General features: G+C 56.4%; 1 protein-coding gene and 1 pseudogene across 1 annotated transcript; both read right to left on the bottom strand.

Annotated features, from left to right (window-relative positions):
* Positions 1-232: 232 nt before the first annotated feature.
* SUN2 (Sad1 and UNC84 domain containing 2) lies at positions 233-14,462 on the bottom strand. The gene is made up of 17 exons (XM_006914726.3): positions 14,307-14,462; positions 13,291-13,481; positions 12,730-12,867; positions 11,864-11,959; positions 11,417-11,510; positions 10,616-10,686; positions 9,528-9,655; positions 7,200-7,454; positions 6,692-6,769; positions 6,181-6,224; positions 5,504-5,669; positions 4,994-5,215; positions 4,604-4,688; positions 4,084-4,199; positions 3,769-3,936; positions 3,335-3,427; positions 233-1,819 (listed from the first exon to the last, which is right to left on the bottom strand). Exons 1-17 carry the CDS (start codon positions 14,426-14,428, stop codon positions 1,706-1,708), a joined length of 2,181 nt encoding a protein of 726 aa, XP_006914788.1. The 5' UTR covers positions 14,429-14,462; the 3' UTR covers positions 233-1,705.
* Positions 12,240-12,358, bottom strand: LOC112482018 (annotated as a pseudogene).
* Positions 14,463-17,059: the final 2,597 nt, after the last annotated feature.

Raw genomic sequence — 17,059 nt, 5'->3', positions numbered from 1 at the left:
GCCACCTCACTTTCTCCTGCCGACCCTTGAGCCCAGAATCACCGGAGCAGGGCCTCCCTCAGCCGCCGCCCCAACCCCCTTTCCCCCCACAAACGCATCACCTCTGAGTTTTAGCTGAGAGGCCCAAGGTTTCTAAAATAGAAGTCTTTGAGGTACTATTTTGGCTAAGAATTCATTTTTCCCCAAGAGCAGATTCTCTGGGCGATAGCCAGATAAAACATCACATACTCCATTAGTCCTGGGCATAATTTATTTTTTGCATAGGCATAAATTAGAATCTGGAGACAAAAAATTGAGAATCCAATAGTGCAGCATTTGTGACAGAAGAGCACAAAATAAAACCTGGTTGTCTGAGAGCAAAGGCCGTGCAGGGGCTCGCGCTGGAGGAGCACAGGGTGGCCTGCGGCCTCGCCTCCATTCAGCTCCATCCCACAGAAGCCCCTTCAGGGCCCAGCCCTGTTCCTCAGGGTACCTGCCTGCATGGCAGCCGGGTTACAAGGAACTGAAGTCACCCAGTGCCCCACAGAACGGGGCTAAGAATCAAGCTCTTAGCTTTTTAGTTAAAAAAAACAGACCATGAAAAATATTTACAACATAGCAGGGCCTGCTGGGTTAAAAAGCCCCTGCCTCAGGCCCTCTTCCTACCTAGTCCCCCCACCCCAGCTCCCCATAGAAAAAAAGCCAGAAAGAAAACAATTAGGCAAGAGCTGAAAGAGCCCCAAGGGGGCAGCTGAGGGCGAGGGCCCCTTACAGGGGGACCTGATTGTGATGGGGATGGGGCGGGGCCCGCAGTGCACAGACCTCCTCCCATCATGACACCTGAATATCACTTGTTATCACTGGGCCACTAGGAGAGCCTAGGGAGTCCCCTCCTCCCACTGTTTTAGCTGACCTGATGCTTACTGCCTCAAAGGACAGGTCTGGGCTCCCTGCACCCTGGGGGAATGTGGCAAGCTTTCTCCGGGGCACAGGTACCCCCAGTCCCAGCATCTGAAAAGGAAAAGCAACTAGTATCCCCAGTAGGGGGTATCCTACAGGCTGGCCCCCAGGCTCCTCAGTGTCTCACAGGAGCCAGACCCTCCAGGGCCTAGGACAAACAGTGCACAGGAGACCTTGGAGGACCTTGTGGACCAAGATCCCCTAGGTTGATGGCACTTCTGGAAAAACCCAGCTGCCCTCCACCAGGAGCTTCCTGCCTGCTGCCCAGTCCAGCCTGTGTGGTGAGCACCCTCCTCCTAGAGGCCTCACTTCCCTGCCCCAGGCCCTAGCTTGTCCCAGCCGTGGCTTTGGCATGTGCATCATGCACACACCTCCCAACAGCTTTCTGGGTGCCAACTCCTCCACCATGGGCAAGGGTCTCAGCCACCACTGCCGGAACTTGTGCACTCGTCACCTCTCCTGCCTCTCAGTCCCATAGGATATGCTACATATATACACCCTCCCTTGAGGGGGAAGTGGCTGCCTAGCGCCTGGCATGAGGAGAACGGAGAACCAAGATGCTGGAGCCTGCTGTCCCCCTCCTGCCGCCCCACTGCCAGGAAAGCCCTGCATTTCTCATCTCCATTGGGCCAGGCGGTCTTGCTCCTGGAGTCAATGCGCGAATCAAGCGTGTGGGGAGGTGGCAGAGGCGCTGCTCTCCCACTCCCAGAGAGGAGGGTACGTGCTGAGGGGCTGGCCTCCCAGCTGCTGCAGGGCTTGGAAAGGCCTAGTGGGCAGGCTCCCCGTGCACCCTGAAGCGATAGACGCAGGTGTACTCGGGGTGGCCCCAGTTAGTCAGGATCCGCAGCTCCACCACCTGGTACGTGGCCACTGTCGGTTTCTGGGTAGAGAAGGAAGACATCAGGCGTGTCAGAGCCCTCAGACCTGACGGCAGGCAGGAGGGGCGATGCCACCCCTGGGGCCAGATGTCCCGCTCCCCTGGGCCTCTGCAGAGAACGGGGCTCCAAAGCTCCTGTCTTCAAACCCTGCAGGAGAGTTTCCAGCTGGTGGGCCAAGGAGCCCCAGAGGGTTCAGAGGTCCTACTGGGGCCACCCACCCAGGGCCACATAAAAATGGCTTTGTAGCTGACGCGTTCACAGAAGTCTTGATCATTACTGTCAACAGACAGAACTACCTTCACAGAAGATTTGCTGTGAGATGTTGGAAAAGAATCCCTTTTCTCTGAACTAAGCAGAATTTCTTCTTCTGCAAGTTCCCATCAGGTCTCTGTCCTCTATGCTCAAAAAGCCACAATTTTTGAGTCAGCTTTTGGAGCAAATCTCACCTCTGACTCGCCAGGCACAGTGCCTTCCTGCTCGTCCTCCCCCTCCAGCCTTCCCAGGCAGTCTCTTGGCAGCCTCTTGTCCACCCCTCTCCTAAAGACTCAGTCCACACACGTCCCTGCGAAGTCCCAACTACTCCCATGGCTCTGTTACCACCTCAGACCTCACAGCTCGGTCTGTCCCCATGACGGCTCCACTGGACTGTCCCACCACCTCAGTGGCCAAACCTGCTGCTGCCTCTGTTCTAGCTTCTCTCTCAGCTTCCCTCACCTCCACCTCCTTCCCTGCTCCCATCCAACCGGACTTCAGGGTGCCCCCAACTGTCTCGCTGCCTCCTCACCCACACTCCCAACACCCTCTGGACCTCAGTTCTGGCCAGTCCCCTGGTCTCCAGGTTTGTCCCCGTTAGACTCACCATTCCCACACGGTCACAGTGATTTTACCATAATCATATTGTCACTTCTCTGTCTAAAACAGCAATGTCCGCCCCGTACCCCCACCCCAGCTCCAAGGGCTGAAATCCTTTTGCCTAGTAGCCCAGCCTGCCTCTCTGGCCTTTTTCGTGCCACTGTCCCTTCACCTCCCACCTCCCCCACCTCGCCCAATCCTCACTAGTGTATTCCAAGCCCTCACCCCCCGACGGAGCTCAGAGGCCACCTCCATCAGTTCATCTGGGCTGTTTGTCAACGCAGATTCCTGGATCCCAGCGGCCCTAAGGGGTAGAGACTGGGACTCTGCATTTTCAACAAGGGCCTGGAACGCTGAGGCCTACTCAAGTTGAGTGGCCGCACACTGTACTGCCTGAGACCTGGTGGGCCACACGCATTCAGACACCTGTCCTTCCCAGCAGCCTTCCCCAACACCCTATCTGGAAGGGGCCCCTCCCCTGTGCTGGTATCTGCTTGGGCCACCGCAGAGAGCCGTCTGCCCCACACCGTGAGCTGCCTGAGGGCAGGGGCTGCGGTCTCCTGCTCTAGACCCCTAGTTCTTGGCACAGGGTCGTTGCTCAGAAAACATCTGCTGAATGGATGGGAAATGAGAATGCTGCCTCTGCTAGCACAGCCATCCCCTACCTGGAAATGAAACGTCTGGATGGGCTCCCCATCCTGGTCGTACGTGAACTGGCCAAGCAGCATCCCCTCTTGCTGCAGCTCTTCATCAAGCCCCTGAAGAGTGAAGGATGGAGGAAAGATTCTGCTCAGACACATGCCCTGGCCACTCTCATCCTCACTCTGGTCCCCTCCCACCCTGGTGGGACAGCAGGGGGCCTGAGCACTGGATACGGGGCTGCTGTGTGCTCTGTGACAAGTCACTTAGCTCCTTAGGCCTCGGTTTCTGCCTCCACAGCCTGAGGCAGCTGGGACTGAGGTGCCATTTCCCACCCTGGCGCCATCTCTTCCAAGTCTGATCCCCTCCCCCGAGCCAAAGAATGACCCCAACTTTATTGGAAGTACAGGCCCCCGGGATCTTTCTGCAGCCCTCCGGCCCGCACAGATGGGATACTCACAAAGACAGCAAAGTCCTTGGGGGCACTGGAGATGGTGCTGTTGGGCGACAAGGATTTAGGCACGTGCTCTAAGGTGACGGCAGTGGGGCGGATAAGGGCAGAAAGGCGAACCACAGCAAAGCCCTGGGGCCCCTGGAAGGCCCAGCAGTTGCCTGGGTGCACGTCTGGCTGGAGGGGAAGGAAGTCAGGTCAGCGCAGGGCTGGTGATGAAGACCCCTCCTTGAGTGCAGCACCAGCTGACTGTGGGTGGGACAGTGACCCAGCTACATAGGTGACTGTGCTCAGGGCACTCGATGACCCTTGCCGGGTACCTACCTGGAGGATGACTCGAGGCGACTGGGAGTGGTACCACAGGGGAATACCAAAGAGGCTGAGGAGGGCCGTCTTAGTCTCGTAGGTCTCGGAACATCGGGTGCTGATAACACTGGCCCCTGAGGCAGGTAAGAAAGGTGGTGTGGGCACCTGTGGCCTGGACATCAGCAGGGGAGACCCAACAACCATCTCAGCTCGACAGCCAAGAGGGCCCCAGGCTTAAAGGGCTGAGGCAGCCCAAGGAGGGTCCACTAGTACAAGAGGATATGGGCAGACGCCCCAGGCCCCTCTGTACACCTAACCCAGGCCACAGAACAGCTGTGAACATCAGCCTGTGCTGTCCAAGGATGGTGCTGGTCCTGCCTTCCCGGGGCTGTTGCTCGCCTTTGCTGTGAGTTCTAGGCTGGGGGACTTCTGTCGATAAGCCCTGCTTGCCTAGCGGCACAGCTGGCCCAGCAGGTGCCAGAGGGCCAGCTAGTGCGGAGACCCAGGTTCGGCCAAGGGCGGAGAGCGGCACACACACCTCCCGACTCCAGCGCGTAGTCCACCATCCCGATGCGGTCCTCGCTGTAGCGCTTCAGGGCCTGGTTGACAATGCGGTGCACCTCCTAAAACAAGCACCCGGAGCAGTTGTGACAGGATGCAGACTTGGCCACCCTTGCACCTCCAATGCTGGGGGCCAGGGACACATGGGCTGACCCCTCCTATGCCTGCTGTCCAGGCACACATGCCACACCCAGGCATACCTCCACCCTCCCATACCAGCCCCAAAACAAACATCGGAGCCTCCTGCATGTCACTTGGGTCCTGGAACATAGCAGGGAGCTGGCAGTGTGTGTGTGGGGGGGTGCTCTCCAGGGAGGAGAGCAGAGTGTGTGTGGAATTAGGGGAGTCCCGGCGCACAGTTCCTCACCTCCTCTGTCACCCCGATCACGCCTTCCTTCTGCAGCGTCCGCCCCAGGATGGCTGCGGCCTCCCTCGCCGACTTGCCCTGCATCTCAGCCACGTGGGCGAGGACCTTGCTCTCCAGCTCCCGCAGCTGAGCTTGCATCTCTTCTCGCTGCAGGAGCCCAGTGCGGGTTCCCCCACCTTGGAGCAGGAACTGACTGACCCAGGCAGGGAACTGAGACTCTACCTAGGGACAGAGAAAAGGTCTCACTATGGGAGGCCGGCAGGGACGGTCCCTGGCTTGGGTAGAGGGGCAAGGAAGGAGTGAAGGCCTATGAGGGCCACATGGAAGAAAGAGCTATGGACAACTCTCCATGTTATCAATAGAAGAACTCCCGTCACAGGAAGCCCTGTGCCAAGTCCAAGGCCAGGGCTTGTGGGACTAACAGGCTGTTTCTGCCCTGGGCAGACTCCTAGGACAGACGGTCTCAGAGCCCAGCGCATCTAGCAGGAGACTTGGATGGTTCCAACTCACGTCGTCCCGCATGGCCTGGAGCTGCTGGGGCAGCAGGCCCACTTGGTCTGCCACCGAGCTCTGCTTCAGGGTCAGTGCCGCCAGCTCCTGCCGCAGGCCTGCCAGCTGGCCCTCCAGCCGCCCCAGCTCCTTCATGAAGCTCTCCTTGAAGGACTCCTGGGTCATCCTACTCCCAAAGAGAGAAGCGTAAGCTTTGGATCTCTGGAGAGGGGTAGGGCCATGCTGAGGAAAGCACGAGGAACCCCTCGTTGGCTCCTGGTAATGTGCGCCCACCGCCTACAGGTGAAGGCAAGGCCTGCTCTTGATGATCCTGGCTGTGAACACAGCCCCGGGTCTTGCCTGTGCCAGGGAGCGAATTCTTATCCTGCTCCCCAAGCCCAGATCCATCATTCACTCTGCCTCGGCCGCTCACACCCTCACCCGATGTCTAGGGCGTGAGGTTGTACAGAAAAGATGGTGTCTGTATGTGAACCCACGAATCCCAAATCTCTTGCAGTGCAGCCTCCACTGCACTCCAGCTCTGCTCATGGTCCTGAGCTAGGTTTTGGCCGTCTCGCTCTCTGCTTGGGACACCTACAGAACTCTGCTCTGGGACTCTGGTCCCTGGTCCTGCCTGAGGTGGGGGGTGGGCAACTGGGTGGAGGGACAGGCCTAGGCCAGACTGCAGGGCCCATTACCTGTGCCACTCGGACTTCAGGTGTTGGAGTTGAGCCTCGGACTCCTGTGAGCAGGAAGGAAAGATAAATACATGCAACGTCAGGCTCCAAGGGGTCGGCCTCCCAGGGCAGGATCTGTTCCCTTTGGGGGTCTTTGCTTATTAACCACACCCATGCCCCAAGGGCTCCCAACTGCTCCAGCAAATGTGAAGCTGGCCTTCTGGTCAAGCTCCTTATGAGTATCTCACCCTGTTTCCGGTGCACTTAGACATTCATATGTGTGCTCATTCGTTGGGCGTGTTACACTCAACAAAACAGACCTCTTGAAAGTGGCCCTTCCTGTCCTCAAGCACGCTCCCAATGCGTTCCTGCAGAGCATTCCAGCCCAGGGGGGTCCAGTACAAGCAGAAGTCAGGAGACTACACATCCCCGCCCCACTCTACATCCAAGCAGACTCTTCAGGAGGCCAAGGTGTCTCTCAGCCCAAGAGCAGATGTTGAATTGGATCAGGGCTCCACACAAGCCCACTCACCTGGGAGGCCTGGACAATCTTCTTGAACAGGTCTTCTGAGTCTTGTTGATGTTCTGCTCTCAGGGTGACCAGTTCTTCCTGCCGGGCACAGGAGAGAGGATTTTCCTGAGTCATGCTCAGAGGGCCACTTACCACCTATAAGTGGTGTGACTGGAATTTGAACCGGCCCATTTGATAGCAACTTTCAGCTCATGGCCTTTCTGCTGCAGTGCGTCCTAGAAATGGGCAAGCCGCCCCGTGATCCTCACTGAGCACCTGTGTGGTGTTGGGCGCTGTGCCGGCAATGCTACAGTCTCATGTGCTCACGGCCGGGGCAGGGGCAGCGGACAAGCGTCTCCATTTTAAAGAAGGAGAAACTAAGGCTTACAGAAGGTAACTGCCAAATGGCAGGGCCGTCTCTCTCGTCAGTGTGTGCAGGGTCTCGCCCCCTCCACCCCACATGCCCACGGTGTCACCCACATTTGACCCTCAGCTGCTGCCTGGGGAGACCGCAGCTCGTCTCCCGCACCTGGATCTGGGTGGCGGTGTCCCGGCGGAAGTCCTCCTTCAGGGCAGCCTCGCGGCGGCTCACCAGCCCCTCCAGGAGCGCCAGGGTGTCCTCATGGCTCAGGCCGCCGCCGCCGCCCTCACCAGCGGTCCCCTGCCGCAGCTCCAGGCGTTCCAGGCGCATGGCCTCCTTCTGCCAGTTGGAGGAAAATTCGGCAGCAAGCGCTTCCAGGCGTCGTTCCAGAGAGTGTACCCTGGACAGAATGCGCTGCTCAGCCTGGCGGGGCAGGGAGGGAAAAGCCACAGAGGTGAGGGAGCCATGACCACGGTGCTTCCTGAAGACAAACGGAAGAGAACCCCAGACACGCCCAAATGTGGACACACGCTGGGTCTGGGCTCTCAGGACAGTCCCCCTGCCCTGCAGGTGAGTGAGTCCATCGGCAGGAAATGGGCGCGGTGAGCGTGCTGACAGCAAAGCACGGGGTGTACCGGGCCACGTGGGGCTGAAGCCGTCTGGGCCCCAAGAAGCAGCCCACAGGGGCCGGGTGAGATGGCCCAGTGCCCTCCCAGAAGAGGGTCCGAATGGAAGGAGAGTCCAAAAAGAGGACAGGAAGAAGCCACAGAATGGCCACAGGGGGCCAGGTGACCTGCGGGGCGGAGCCCACCCCTTCTCTCTCCTATGTGTGTGGGAGAATATGGGACTGAGATTCAGCTGCTGACTTTCAACAGCTTCCACTTCTCCCAACAATAACTAGCTAAAAGAAAATAACTGAAAAGGGCTTTCTCTTTCATCTTTAATTGGATGCCTCACAGAGAAGACAAAATACAACAAGTCACTGGACTTGAGGGTGGCATTTGATAGCGTGTCATGAATTTTGAGAACCTTGTTGACTTAACAATGACAATCTTTGCCAAGAGAGATCATAAAACGCAGTCTGTCAACTATCAGTTAAATGACAGGGGCCGAATGGGTACAGAGGTTGCTTCTGATTTTAAAAAATTCCATTTTAAAAATAGGCTGTGCATGTGCATGATTCAAAAAGCAAACAAACAGCAAAAAGTCATGCTCCTAATCTCTGCCCCATCCACCCAGTGCCCTCATCACCACCCCCTCCCAAACCAGGCAACTATTTTTATTAGTGTCTTTATGCAAATGTAAGTAAATACAAAGATACATTCGCTCTTCCTTTTTTATAAAAAAAGTGATCTTGAAATTGAATTGTATTGAATGTCTTCACTAATAATTAAAAAAGAAAAATTATAAATGCTAGACTGTCATTTTATGATATAAGAAGATTATAGGCAGGAAAGTATTATCACCCAAAATAAATGTTTAAAAATGTGATACCCCCCAAAAATATGATACCAAATTAAATTCAGCAAGATATCAGCAGAGTTAAATAACTATAATTAGGGGGTAAAGAGTTTTAAACGTTCATCATGGACCCCAGGACCTGCACACACACATTCTGGTTATTTGTGCACTTGCCACCCCCACCAGACTGCAGGCTCCTTGAGGGCACGGCCTAGACACGTTTCATCTTCAGCCTCTGGAAGACTGCAAAAACGGCGGTATCCTTCCCTCCACCCTGCGCCGTGTGATGGGGCCTTGCAGGTTCTCCCATCGAGAGGTGGAATCCGTTTCTCCTCTTTGAATCTGGACTGGCTTTGGGGTTTGCTTAGGCCGACAAAAGGCGGCAGAAGTGACAACGTGCTAGTTCTGAATCCAGGCCTCAAAAGCCTGGCCTGTTTCTGCTCTCTCGGAACCTTGCTCGGCTGCTGTGAGAACAAGCCTGGGCTACCCTGCTGGGTGACGGAAACGCAGGTGGAGTATACAGCCTGGCCAGCGGATCTGCCAGCCAGCTGCAGACACACGAGGGAGCCCAGCCACGGCCAGCCTGTCCCTGCTCAGACAGAAGAGCCCGCCACAGGACCCGCAGACTCATGAGCTAATCAAACGCTTGTACTTTGCAGGCACTGATTTTAGGAGTGGTTTATCTGTGCTAATAGGTAACTGACCGGGATATTACCTTATTCGTAGAAGGTGCTCAGTAAATATCTGTGAAATTATGTTGAAAGGAACAAAGCAGACAAGATGATTTGTCTGATTCCTTTTCCTTCTGTTCTCTGTGCTTCTCAGGATGGCAACTAACTCTGGGACAGTTCTGAGTCATATTTAAGCAAACTGCCCCCAAATACGTACACTCCGAATGACAGAGAGAGGGAGATGAGGTGGTGTTCCAGCTAGGACAACACCTCTTCACCTGTGTGTGTCAGGTGTACGGGTAGAGAAACTAACTGCAAACACAGGCAGATGGAGGGACCTGCGACCCGACCCAAAATTACGCACCTGGAAATGTGGGGACGAGTCTCTGGACTCCCACGCCTCATGCTGCCGGCCGCTGCCCTTCGCTGCCCACCAGGAAACCACAGCAGGATAGAACGTCTGCAGCCCATAGGGGTAGAAATACCAAGCGCCTGCACACAGGGAGAGGGTGGTACTCAGGCGGGGGATGTGAGCACGGGGGTGACATGGTGAGGACGGCGGCCTGATCGATGTTGGCTCCCAGGAGCCTGTTCGTGTGAGCTGTGCTTTTGCCCGCAGGCGGCATGAGGGAGGGCGGTCCCCATTGCCTCTCTGAGGCAGCATCTTGCACCTGACAGCCCCAGACTGAATGCACTCTCACGTCTCCTCCGGAATCACCTTTCTGTAGATGGCCAAACTTGGAGAAAACGAAAAAACTAGGGACAATGCAGGGGTAGGACCCGGAGGCCCCGGGGGTGGTTCTCAGCCCAGACTACATCAGAATCACCAGGGAGCTTTTAAAACACGTAGCTTCTGGTCCTGCTTCCCGAGATTGAGTTCGCTGGTCTGGGGATACCCTCCGAAAGTGTTTTAAAAGCTTCCCGGGTGACTTGAATGGGCTGCCATGGTTGAGAATCCCCACCAGAGAGGCTGTATGTGGCCCCAGAACAGAGTACAATGATTCACTCACCCAGACGGTGTCCTGGTTTGGAATGGAGGGAAAATGCCTGCTAGTAACAGAGTCCCGGTCCCTGCTTTTTACCTCAGCACTCCTGTACTGGGGCCTGTTCTGGCCCAGGTGGCTCCAAGGATGCTCTAGGCACGCCAGGCAGCATAGTGTAGCTACCCAAACTGAGGGCGTGATCAGTGGGTCAGGGCGTTTCCCCTTTCACCCACTGGACACCCCGAGAATGCAGGGGTGGCCTCGGGCTCAGGGCTCGGGGGGTGCTCAGGCTAGCCCCACTTTCCTGCCTCCTTCCCTTTCTTGTGGGAGACTGCCAGCCCTCCAGAACTGCAGCTTTCAGTTCTGCTCAGCGCAGCCTCCGCCCACTCTGCCCGGCCCTCTGGCTCACCAGCCCCGTCTCGGAGGCCCTTGTACCCCGTCCCCGCGAGAGCGGGTCGGCTCGGCTCACCGTAGGTCAGGCTGGTCAGGAGCAGCAGCAGCAGGAGGAACCACAGGAACGCCTTTGTGTGTGAGAAGCGCCTGGAGGGAGGGGAGGGAGGGGAGGGCGGGAGTGTCAGGAGGGCCCCAGGGCCTCTCGGCTTCCCCAGGGAGTCCCTTAAGACTTTTCCTGAGTGCTAAACCAGAGTCGATGGGGACAGCCTTGAGCACCTCATCTCACCAGGGCCGGACTGGACGCTTTAGAGCTTTACAGGTCTGAGTGTAATGGAGACAATCATGATTGTGAATTTTACTGATGTTGTTAAAAGCAAGTAGTGGGATCTTTGGAAAAAAAAAAACTAAAATGTTCATATCTAGAGGTCTTCCAGGCAAGTGAACATAGAAAAACTATGGAACCCCTTAAGCAAATGTTTTCTTTTTAGAAAAACGAGGACACCTTTCTTTGGTGACACGAATCCATCTTTGCCCCTCTTCACAGCATAGTTCGATGCCCACTCAAACCAAGCTTATGGCCAGAGGGGCCCTGGCTGCCCACCTCAGTCTTCTCTCCCCTGCCAATGAGCCAGTTCCCCAATCCTGGCTCTGCTGGGTCAGGCCCTTGGGGAACAAACCCACAGCGTCCTCAGGCAGCGCCGGAACGCGAGGCAGGAACACTGGGGTCTACGCTGTCACAGGGCTGAGAGGGAAGCTCGCTGTTCTGGGAGACACTGCTGGCTGGCCTGAGCCTAAGGCCTGACCAGCAGGAGGCGGCCAGGCTTGTCTGGGACTTTCGTCCGGGGCTTTCCGATTCACTGTCTGGACTCTCGCTCACCTGGTTAAAACGAAGACGTCGAGGAGGGAGGCGGCTGTCGTCAGGCGGTACCAGGTGGTGCCAACCCACCAGTAGAGGAGTCCGAAGAGCCGGGCTGGAAGGGGGACCGTCAGACCTAAGTGTCACCCTGAGCCGGTGGCCTGCGGGTTGTGGTTTCAGAGCACTGCTCTCCCTCTACCGCAGTCCTCCCAGCTGGCCTGTCCCACGGCTACCCATTGCTCTCCTTCCCCTGCCCACTCTGCCAACACCCTCTACCCTGCTCCACAGCTCCCCCTGCCCATCCAGGACAGGATCTGCCCACAGCTCTTGTGCCCAGCGGTTAATCTAGAATGAGCTTTCCCTGCTGATCCTAGTCTCTCTGCGTGGGCTGGCCGCCCATCTACAGATGGGTGAGAAGTGAGTGCTTTAAGAACAGAAACAACCGTGCACAGAGCAGCTAGCACTCACCTGGAAAAGTGACCAACGTCCAGAAAAAAGAGCCTGCTTGAGAGACAGCACTCCCCAGCCGAGAGCCTGAAGCCCACTGGTCCGTCTCCGAGTATCCTGCAGGGACAGAGGAAACCAGCTCAGCCTGTCCTCGCTCTGAAGGGCCCTGAGACATGGAGAACGTCTATTGTCTTCTCCCTTAGATGTGACCTGAGACAACATATCATTCTCCTTGACATTCCCAGGGTGTCACACAGGCCTGGCACCTATTAGATCAGTAATTGTCTGCTAAAGGAACAAGGCGATAGGTTTCTTTTTTCTTTTTCAAGGCGAGGCAACCCTTGGTTGACCTCACAGATTGCAAGGACTTTGTCGGCTTACAATCCTTCATTTTTAAAGCCTACAGCACCTGGTCTTCCTAGGTAGTCTCCCATCCAAGTACTAACCAGGCCCGACCCTGCTTAGCTTCCAAGATCAGACAGGATTGGGCTTGTTCAGGGTAGCATGGCCGTAGACAAAACGATAGGTTTCTTACGTTGGATTTTCCCTGAGCCCTTTGCCTGCGTCCCTATGCTCACGGGCAGTCCCTCAACCACCGTTCAGAACGGGACCGAGGGATCAGGCACTTTCTCTGTGTGAAGCCCGTGTTAAAATGCTTGCTGGAAACAAGCCAAACAAAAGAGCTGGCTGCAGTGCTACTGGGGGCAGGGCAGTCCCAGCCCAGTGCGTTGGGGTTCAGGGTGCCGTGGTGGCACAGGAAGGATGACCAGCTGGTCTGCGGAGACACCCGCCGGACACTGTGCTCTCTCCAGCTGCCAGGGGTGCTTCCCCAGGCTTCCCGTCCCCTTCCTGCAGTCCCAGAGGCTGTGGGGGAGGGCGTCACCTACCTACATAGTCATCCTCAGAGGAGTAGCCAGAAGAAGACCCGAGGAAGTCCTCGGAGAGCTTGGTCTCCGCCAGCCCGTTGATTTTGCTGCTCTCGGTGCCACCTGTGCCTCTCCTCTTCCTCACCCGCAGGTCCTCACCTGAAGGAAGAATGCAGGGTTCTCCCGGGGCAGAGATGCCTGGGGAAGGTGCTCCGGAGGGCCTCATGGGGACACACTAAGGAGCAATTCCGATGGACAGATGGAACTGCCCTTGGCCTCTCCCCATCTCTCCCAGGCCTGGAGGGTGAGCTGGGCCCCGCCCCACCGTCTCCTGGCTTTGGAGCAGCTTCGTGGCTACCTTATCACCTTGAAGTTCAGACACCTGGCTGTTCTTCCAAGGGTTTCTGAGGACAGAGAGCCTTCCTCTGGCCCCGTAGTGGTTAGGAAAGCAGCATGGCAGGGTTAGGGGAGAACAGGTATAGAGGGACGGGGCATGGGGGAGGTGGTGGCGTAGAACACACATCTGGGACCTTAAGTGTCCAGAGGTAGCCGAGCCCCAGGAGAAAGGCTCCGGACACTCACTCCAGTAGGGGTCACCGTGCAGCTGGTCGTCGAGGATGGAGCTCCTGGCGAGGGAGGCTGCCCGGGGGCTGCCAAAGTAGGACTCCCTGACCAGGGACTCGCTGTAGTAGGAGGTGTGTGTGTCGGAGGAGGGGCCCAGCTGCGGTGCTGGGGAGAGGCGCTTCACGCTGCTGGATTTCCTCTTCAGGGTCCTGCGGGTAGTCAGGCAGGAGAGGAGGGGGGACAGGCAGGTGAGCAAGCCAGGAATGGGGCGCTGCCACTCTGCCCTCCCGTAGTGAGTGGGCTGGCCTTGTTGCTAGGCAACTAATAGCTCCCGATGACGACTGCAGAGGAGCCTGCACAGGTACCTTCTCAGTTCCCATTATCTCCAAATCTCAGCAGCAGTTAGGTGAGACTGTCAGTAGGTGACAGAGCCAGGACCCAAATCCACCAACTTCAAAGCCAAAGTTTTTTCTCATGTTTCTTAATGGATTAGTAATTTCTTCAACCCACTGGAAACCCAGGCAGACCTGATCTGGCCTCCCAGAGCTAGCTAGCACCTTGGGGGCTGCCATGGGGGCTCATGTCTGCAAAGGGGGCAGGATGAGGCAGGCGCCCGCCTTTCCTGGCATCCCTGGGACCTGCTCCTCTCCTCAGCTGCTTGGCCGGCCCAGCTGAGGCCCTACAGATGGTGAGACACATGGGTGTGGGTCTGGGGAGGGTGACCAGATGGACACGCCCATCCACAGCAGAAGGGGTTCCTAGGAGCCAGCTTGCAGTGTCAGGGTTTCCGGCCTGGCTCATTCTTGAAGCTGCCTCTCCCCACTTCCTGTTCTCTGAACACAAGGGCAGCAGCCTGGCTTACAGAAGGGGGAGAAGCAGCAGCAGTGCTGGGTCCTGGCCTCCTCACAGGTGTGAACGTCCCCTTTGACTGGATGTGATGTCCATTCACAAAGGTCACCACAGGAAGAGGCCACACGGTGATCTACCCAAGCCTTCTGCTCTGTAGGGCAGTGCGATCCACAGGGGTCCCCTACCTGAGAGGACTATCTTTAAACAGGGTGCTCTGGCTCCCCATCACCGAGCTGCCACCGCTGCTGCTGCTGCCATCGTCGTCGCCCTGGGAGTAGCGCGTGAGGCGCTGGCTTCGTCGAGACATGATGAGGTGGGAGGAGGACCCTTCTAAAGAGAGCCTTGGGAAAGAAAGGAGGATGCGTGAGGCTTGGGGCAGCTCCTCCCTGAGGAGAGACAAGGCAGTGCCTCCCAATGAACAGACCACCCCCTGTGCATTCAACCAAAAGCGCCTGCGCTGGGGCGCCACCCACCCTGCTACAGCCCACCCCGCCCTGGGCTCACTTAGTGCCCAGGGGGACTCTGCTTTCCACAAGGTTCTCTAATTTCCAGTTTATCTGACACTGAGCTCTGAGAGAGCGAAACTGGAACTTCCACAACCTTCGGACACGTGGCACATAATAGGCACACACGAGATGCTAAAGGAACACCTTTGGTCGCTGCAGCCCTGCAGAGACCTCCAGCCCAGCCATCCCACCACGCTGTCCTCCCCCTGGAGCAGTGTATACTCTTATTCTAGCCATTTCCCTGATGGGATGCACCTTCCCTTCCTCATAGGTCTCCTCACAGGTCAGGGCCCCAGTCAAACTGTGACTCCAGAAACCCTTTCCCTGTTATAGGACCCTGCACTCAGTGGGTGTGTGCTGGATCCCCTCGGCCGATCTTCACCTCTCAACGTGATGGTGATGATAAACCACCTTGTCAAGTGCCTCCTAGGTACTGGGCTCCTTACACACCCATTTCTGTCCCTCATGACCACTGTACAAGGGAGGAGCCTGGGACACTGAGATAATCAGTGACTTGCCCACAGCCACCCAGCCTGGATGTGACAGAGCCAGGCTTTGAGCTCGGATCTGACAGGTGACGGAGCCTGGGTCTCTCCACTCCACCATGAAGTTTTCAAATTGTTTCAGGAATGTGTTTTCTGTCCCCAACTAGAGTCTTTTATAGCTTCGGATACACTCAGAACGGGCTGCAGACAGAGTTGTTACACGACAAATATCTGTAGGCAAACTAACAAATCGGGGAAGTAGAAGATCAGTGGGAGATTATAGGCACAGGGATGGGGACATCGAGGCTCTGGAACTGATGAGGACTCAAAGGAGGCCAAGGTGGAAAAGGCTGAGCTCTCCCGCTGGAGGACGATAAACTCTGGAAACCCGGATTCAGAATCTCAGATCACTAGTGTGGTGCCTCTGCCGGCCCATGTCCCAAAGCCACTGTTACACTTAGACCCACTCAAGAGTTCCCAGTCCGTACGACTTGCTATCACTTCTAATATTCCTGGTTGACACTTAGATTGCTAGTTCTCTGGGCTGTGTAGTGGGCACAGATTCTAACACATCCCAACTTAGACTATGGAATCCAGAAGGTCTAGTTAATCCGGCTTGAAAATTCTAGAAAGTCCTCTTCTGAAAACAAGCAGACTCGTGCCTTGATCTTATTGGCATCTTCTCAGATAGGATGCTCACCTGACATTCTTCCCTGGTTTTAGTCGGTGTTGGTAAAGGGCCCAAAAGGTAGTATAGTCAAAGCAGGAAGCTGGCCTGCGTGCTTTGCTATATTTCACTCCTTATAAGGTAATTCCACCCCCACTGCCCTCTCCACCAGAAAGCTCCAGATGCCCACACAGGCTCCTCCTTCTCACCCCTGCCCTGCGCAAGTGGAGGCCTTCACCCTGGGGCAGAAACAAAGCAGTGTGTTTACACAATACTGAAGGCTGGGGCTGGCTGGCAAAAATATAAATATTCAGACAGAGGCATGTGGGTAAGGGGGGGGGGTGTGCCTGAAAACTGTCAGCGTCTCCACCCTCCCAGAGGTACCCATAAGTCTTTCCTGTGGCTTTCTGATATCACAAAACAGTCTGCAACTGAGTCTGGGTTTCACAAGATGAAGAAGGTCAAGGCTCCATCCTCCAAAACAAAACAGGAGGTGAGCCTCTATGAGCTCAAATCTTTTGCGTATCAAAACAGTCCCCCAACACACACACACACACACACACACACACACACAATCAGTTAAGAAACCCTCAACTAAAATACCTTTCCCCACTTCTGAGCTGAACCACATCCTTTTCTCAACTCCACCTTCCCCCACGTCCATCACAACTGTCCAGTCTTCAGACTTTATGTAGCTCTTGAGCATCTCCCACGGGCATTTTCACTCTGGGGCAGTTTCACACATTCCCTCGCGGGGCCTGTGAAACGCTCCAGGTGCGAATTCCTTTCTCCCTTTATTCCCTACGGGCTGAACCTACAGAGCTTTTTACCAACCACCCCGCCTTCTCTGCCTCTCTGCTCTAAGTCACACTCCCGCCCCCTATTTGGTTTCTTTTTAGAACTGAACAAAATGGGCCTCCCTCCCTCCCATTCCCAGAGTTCTGACGGGCGGCGGCAGAGAACTGCCTGTCCCTGGAAACTGCCAGACTGGCACGAAAACACAGACACTGCCCTGGGCCGGTTTGGGGCAGCCCGGTCTTCATTCTCTTCCTCTCAGGGAGGTTCTGCCCCAGGAAGTCCCGCCTGGAGACCATCCGCCCTCCGGGCTGACCAGTGGGGCGGGGGCCCGGCGCAGATGAGTCAGGGCGGTTGGCCTTGGCACGGCGCTGGCCTTTCCCGACCGGCCCAGGGGCGTGCGCCAGGCGGGGCTCGAGCCTGGCCCAGCTTGGCCCGGAGAGCAAGAACCAGGCCTGGGCAGCTCAGCCCTGGCCGGAGCGGCC

This window comes from Pteropus alecto, unplaced genomic scaffold (assembly GCF_000325575.1).
Source record: "Pteropus alecto unplaced genomic scaffold, ASM32557v1 scaffold6, whole genome shotgun sequence".
In the NCBI taxonomy this organism is placed as follows: Eukaryota; Metazoa; Chordata; class Mammalia; order Chiroptera; family Pteropodidae; genus Pteropus; species Pteropus alecto.
The sequence above is the reverse complement of the archived record's forward strand: the minus strand, read 5'-3'. Positions and strand labels throughout refer to the sequence as shown.

Bases quoted from the DNA above. Each gene is read 5' to 3' on its own strand.
- SUN2 (XM_006914726.3), bottom strand. From the start codon at position 14,428: ATGTCTCGACGAAGCCAGCGCCTCACGCGCTACTCCCAGGGCGACGAC. The intron at 12,868-13,290 runs GTGAGTGTCCGG...TTCTTCCTTCAG, and splicing joins GCACGGTGACCCCTACTGGA to GTGAGGACCTGCGGGTGAGG. The intron at 11,511-11,863 runs GTGAGTGCTAGC...TCCCCCTTCCAG, and splicing joins GACGTTGGTCACTTTTCCAG to CCCGGCTCTTCGGACTCCTC.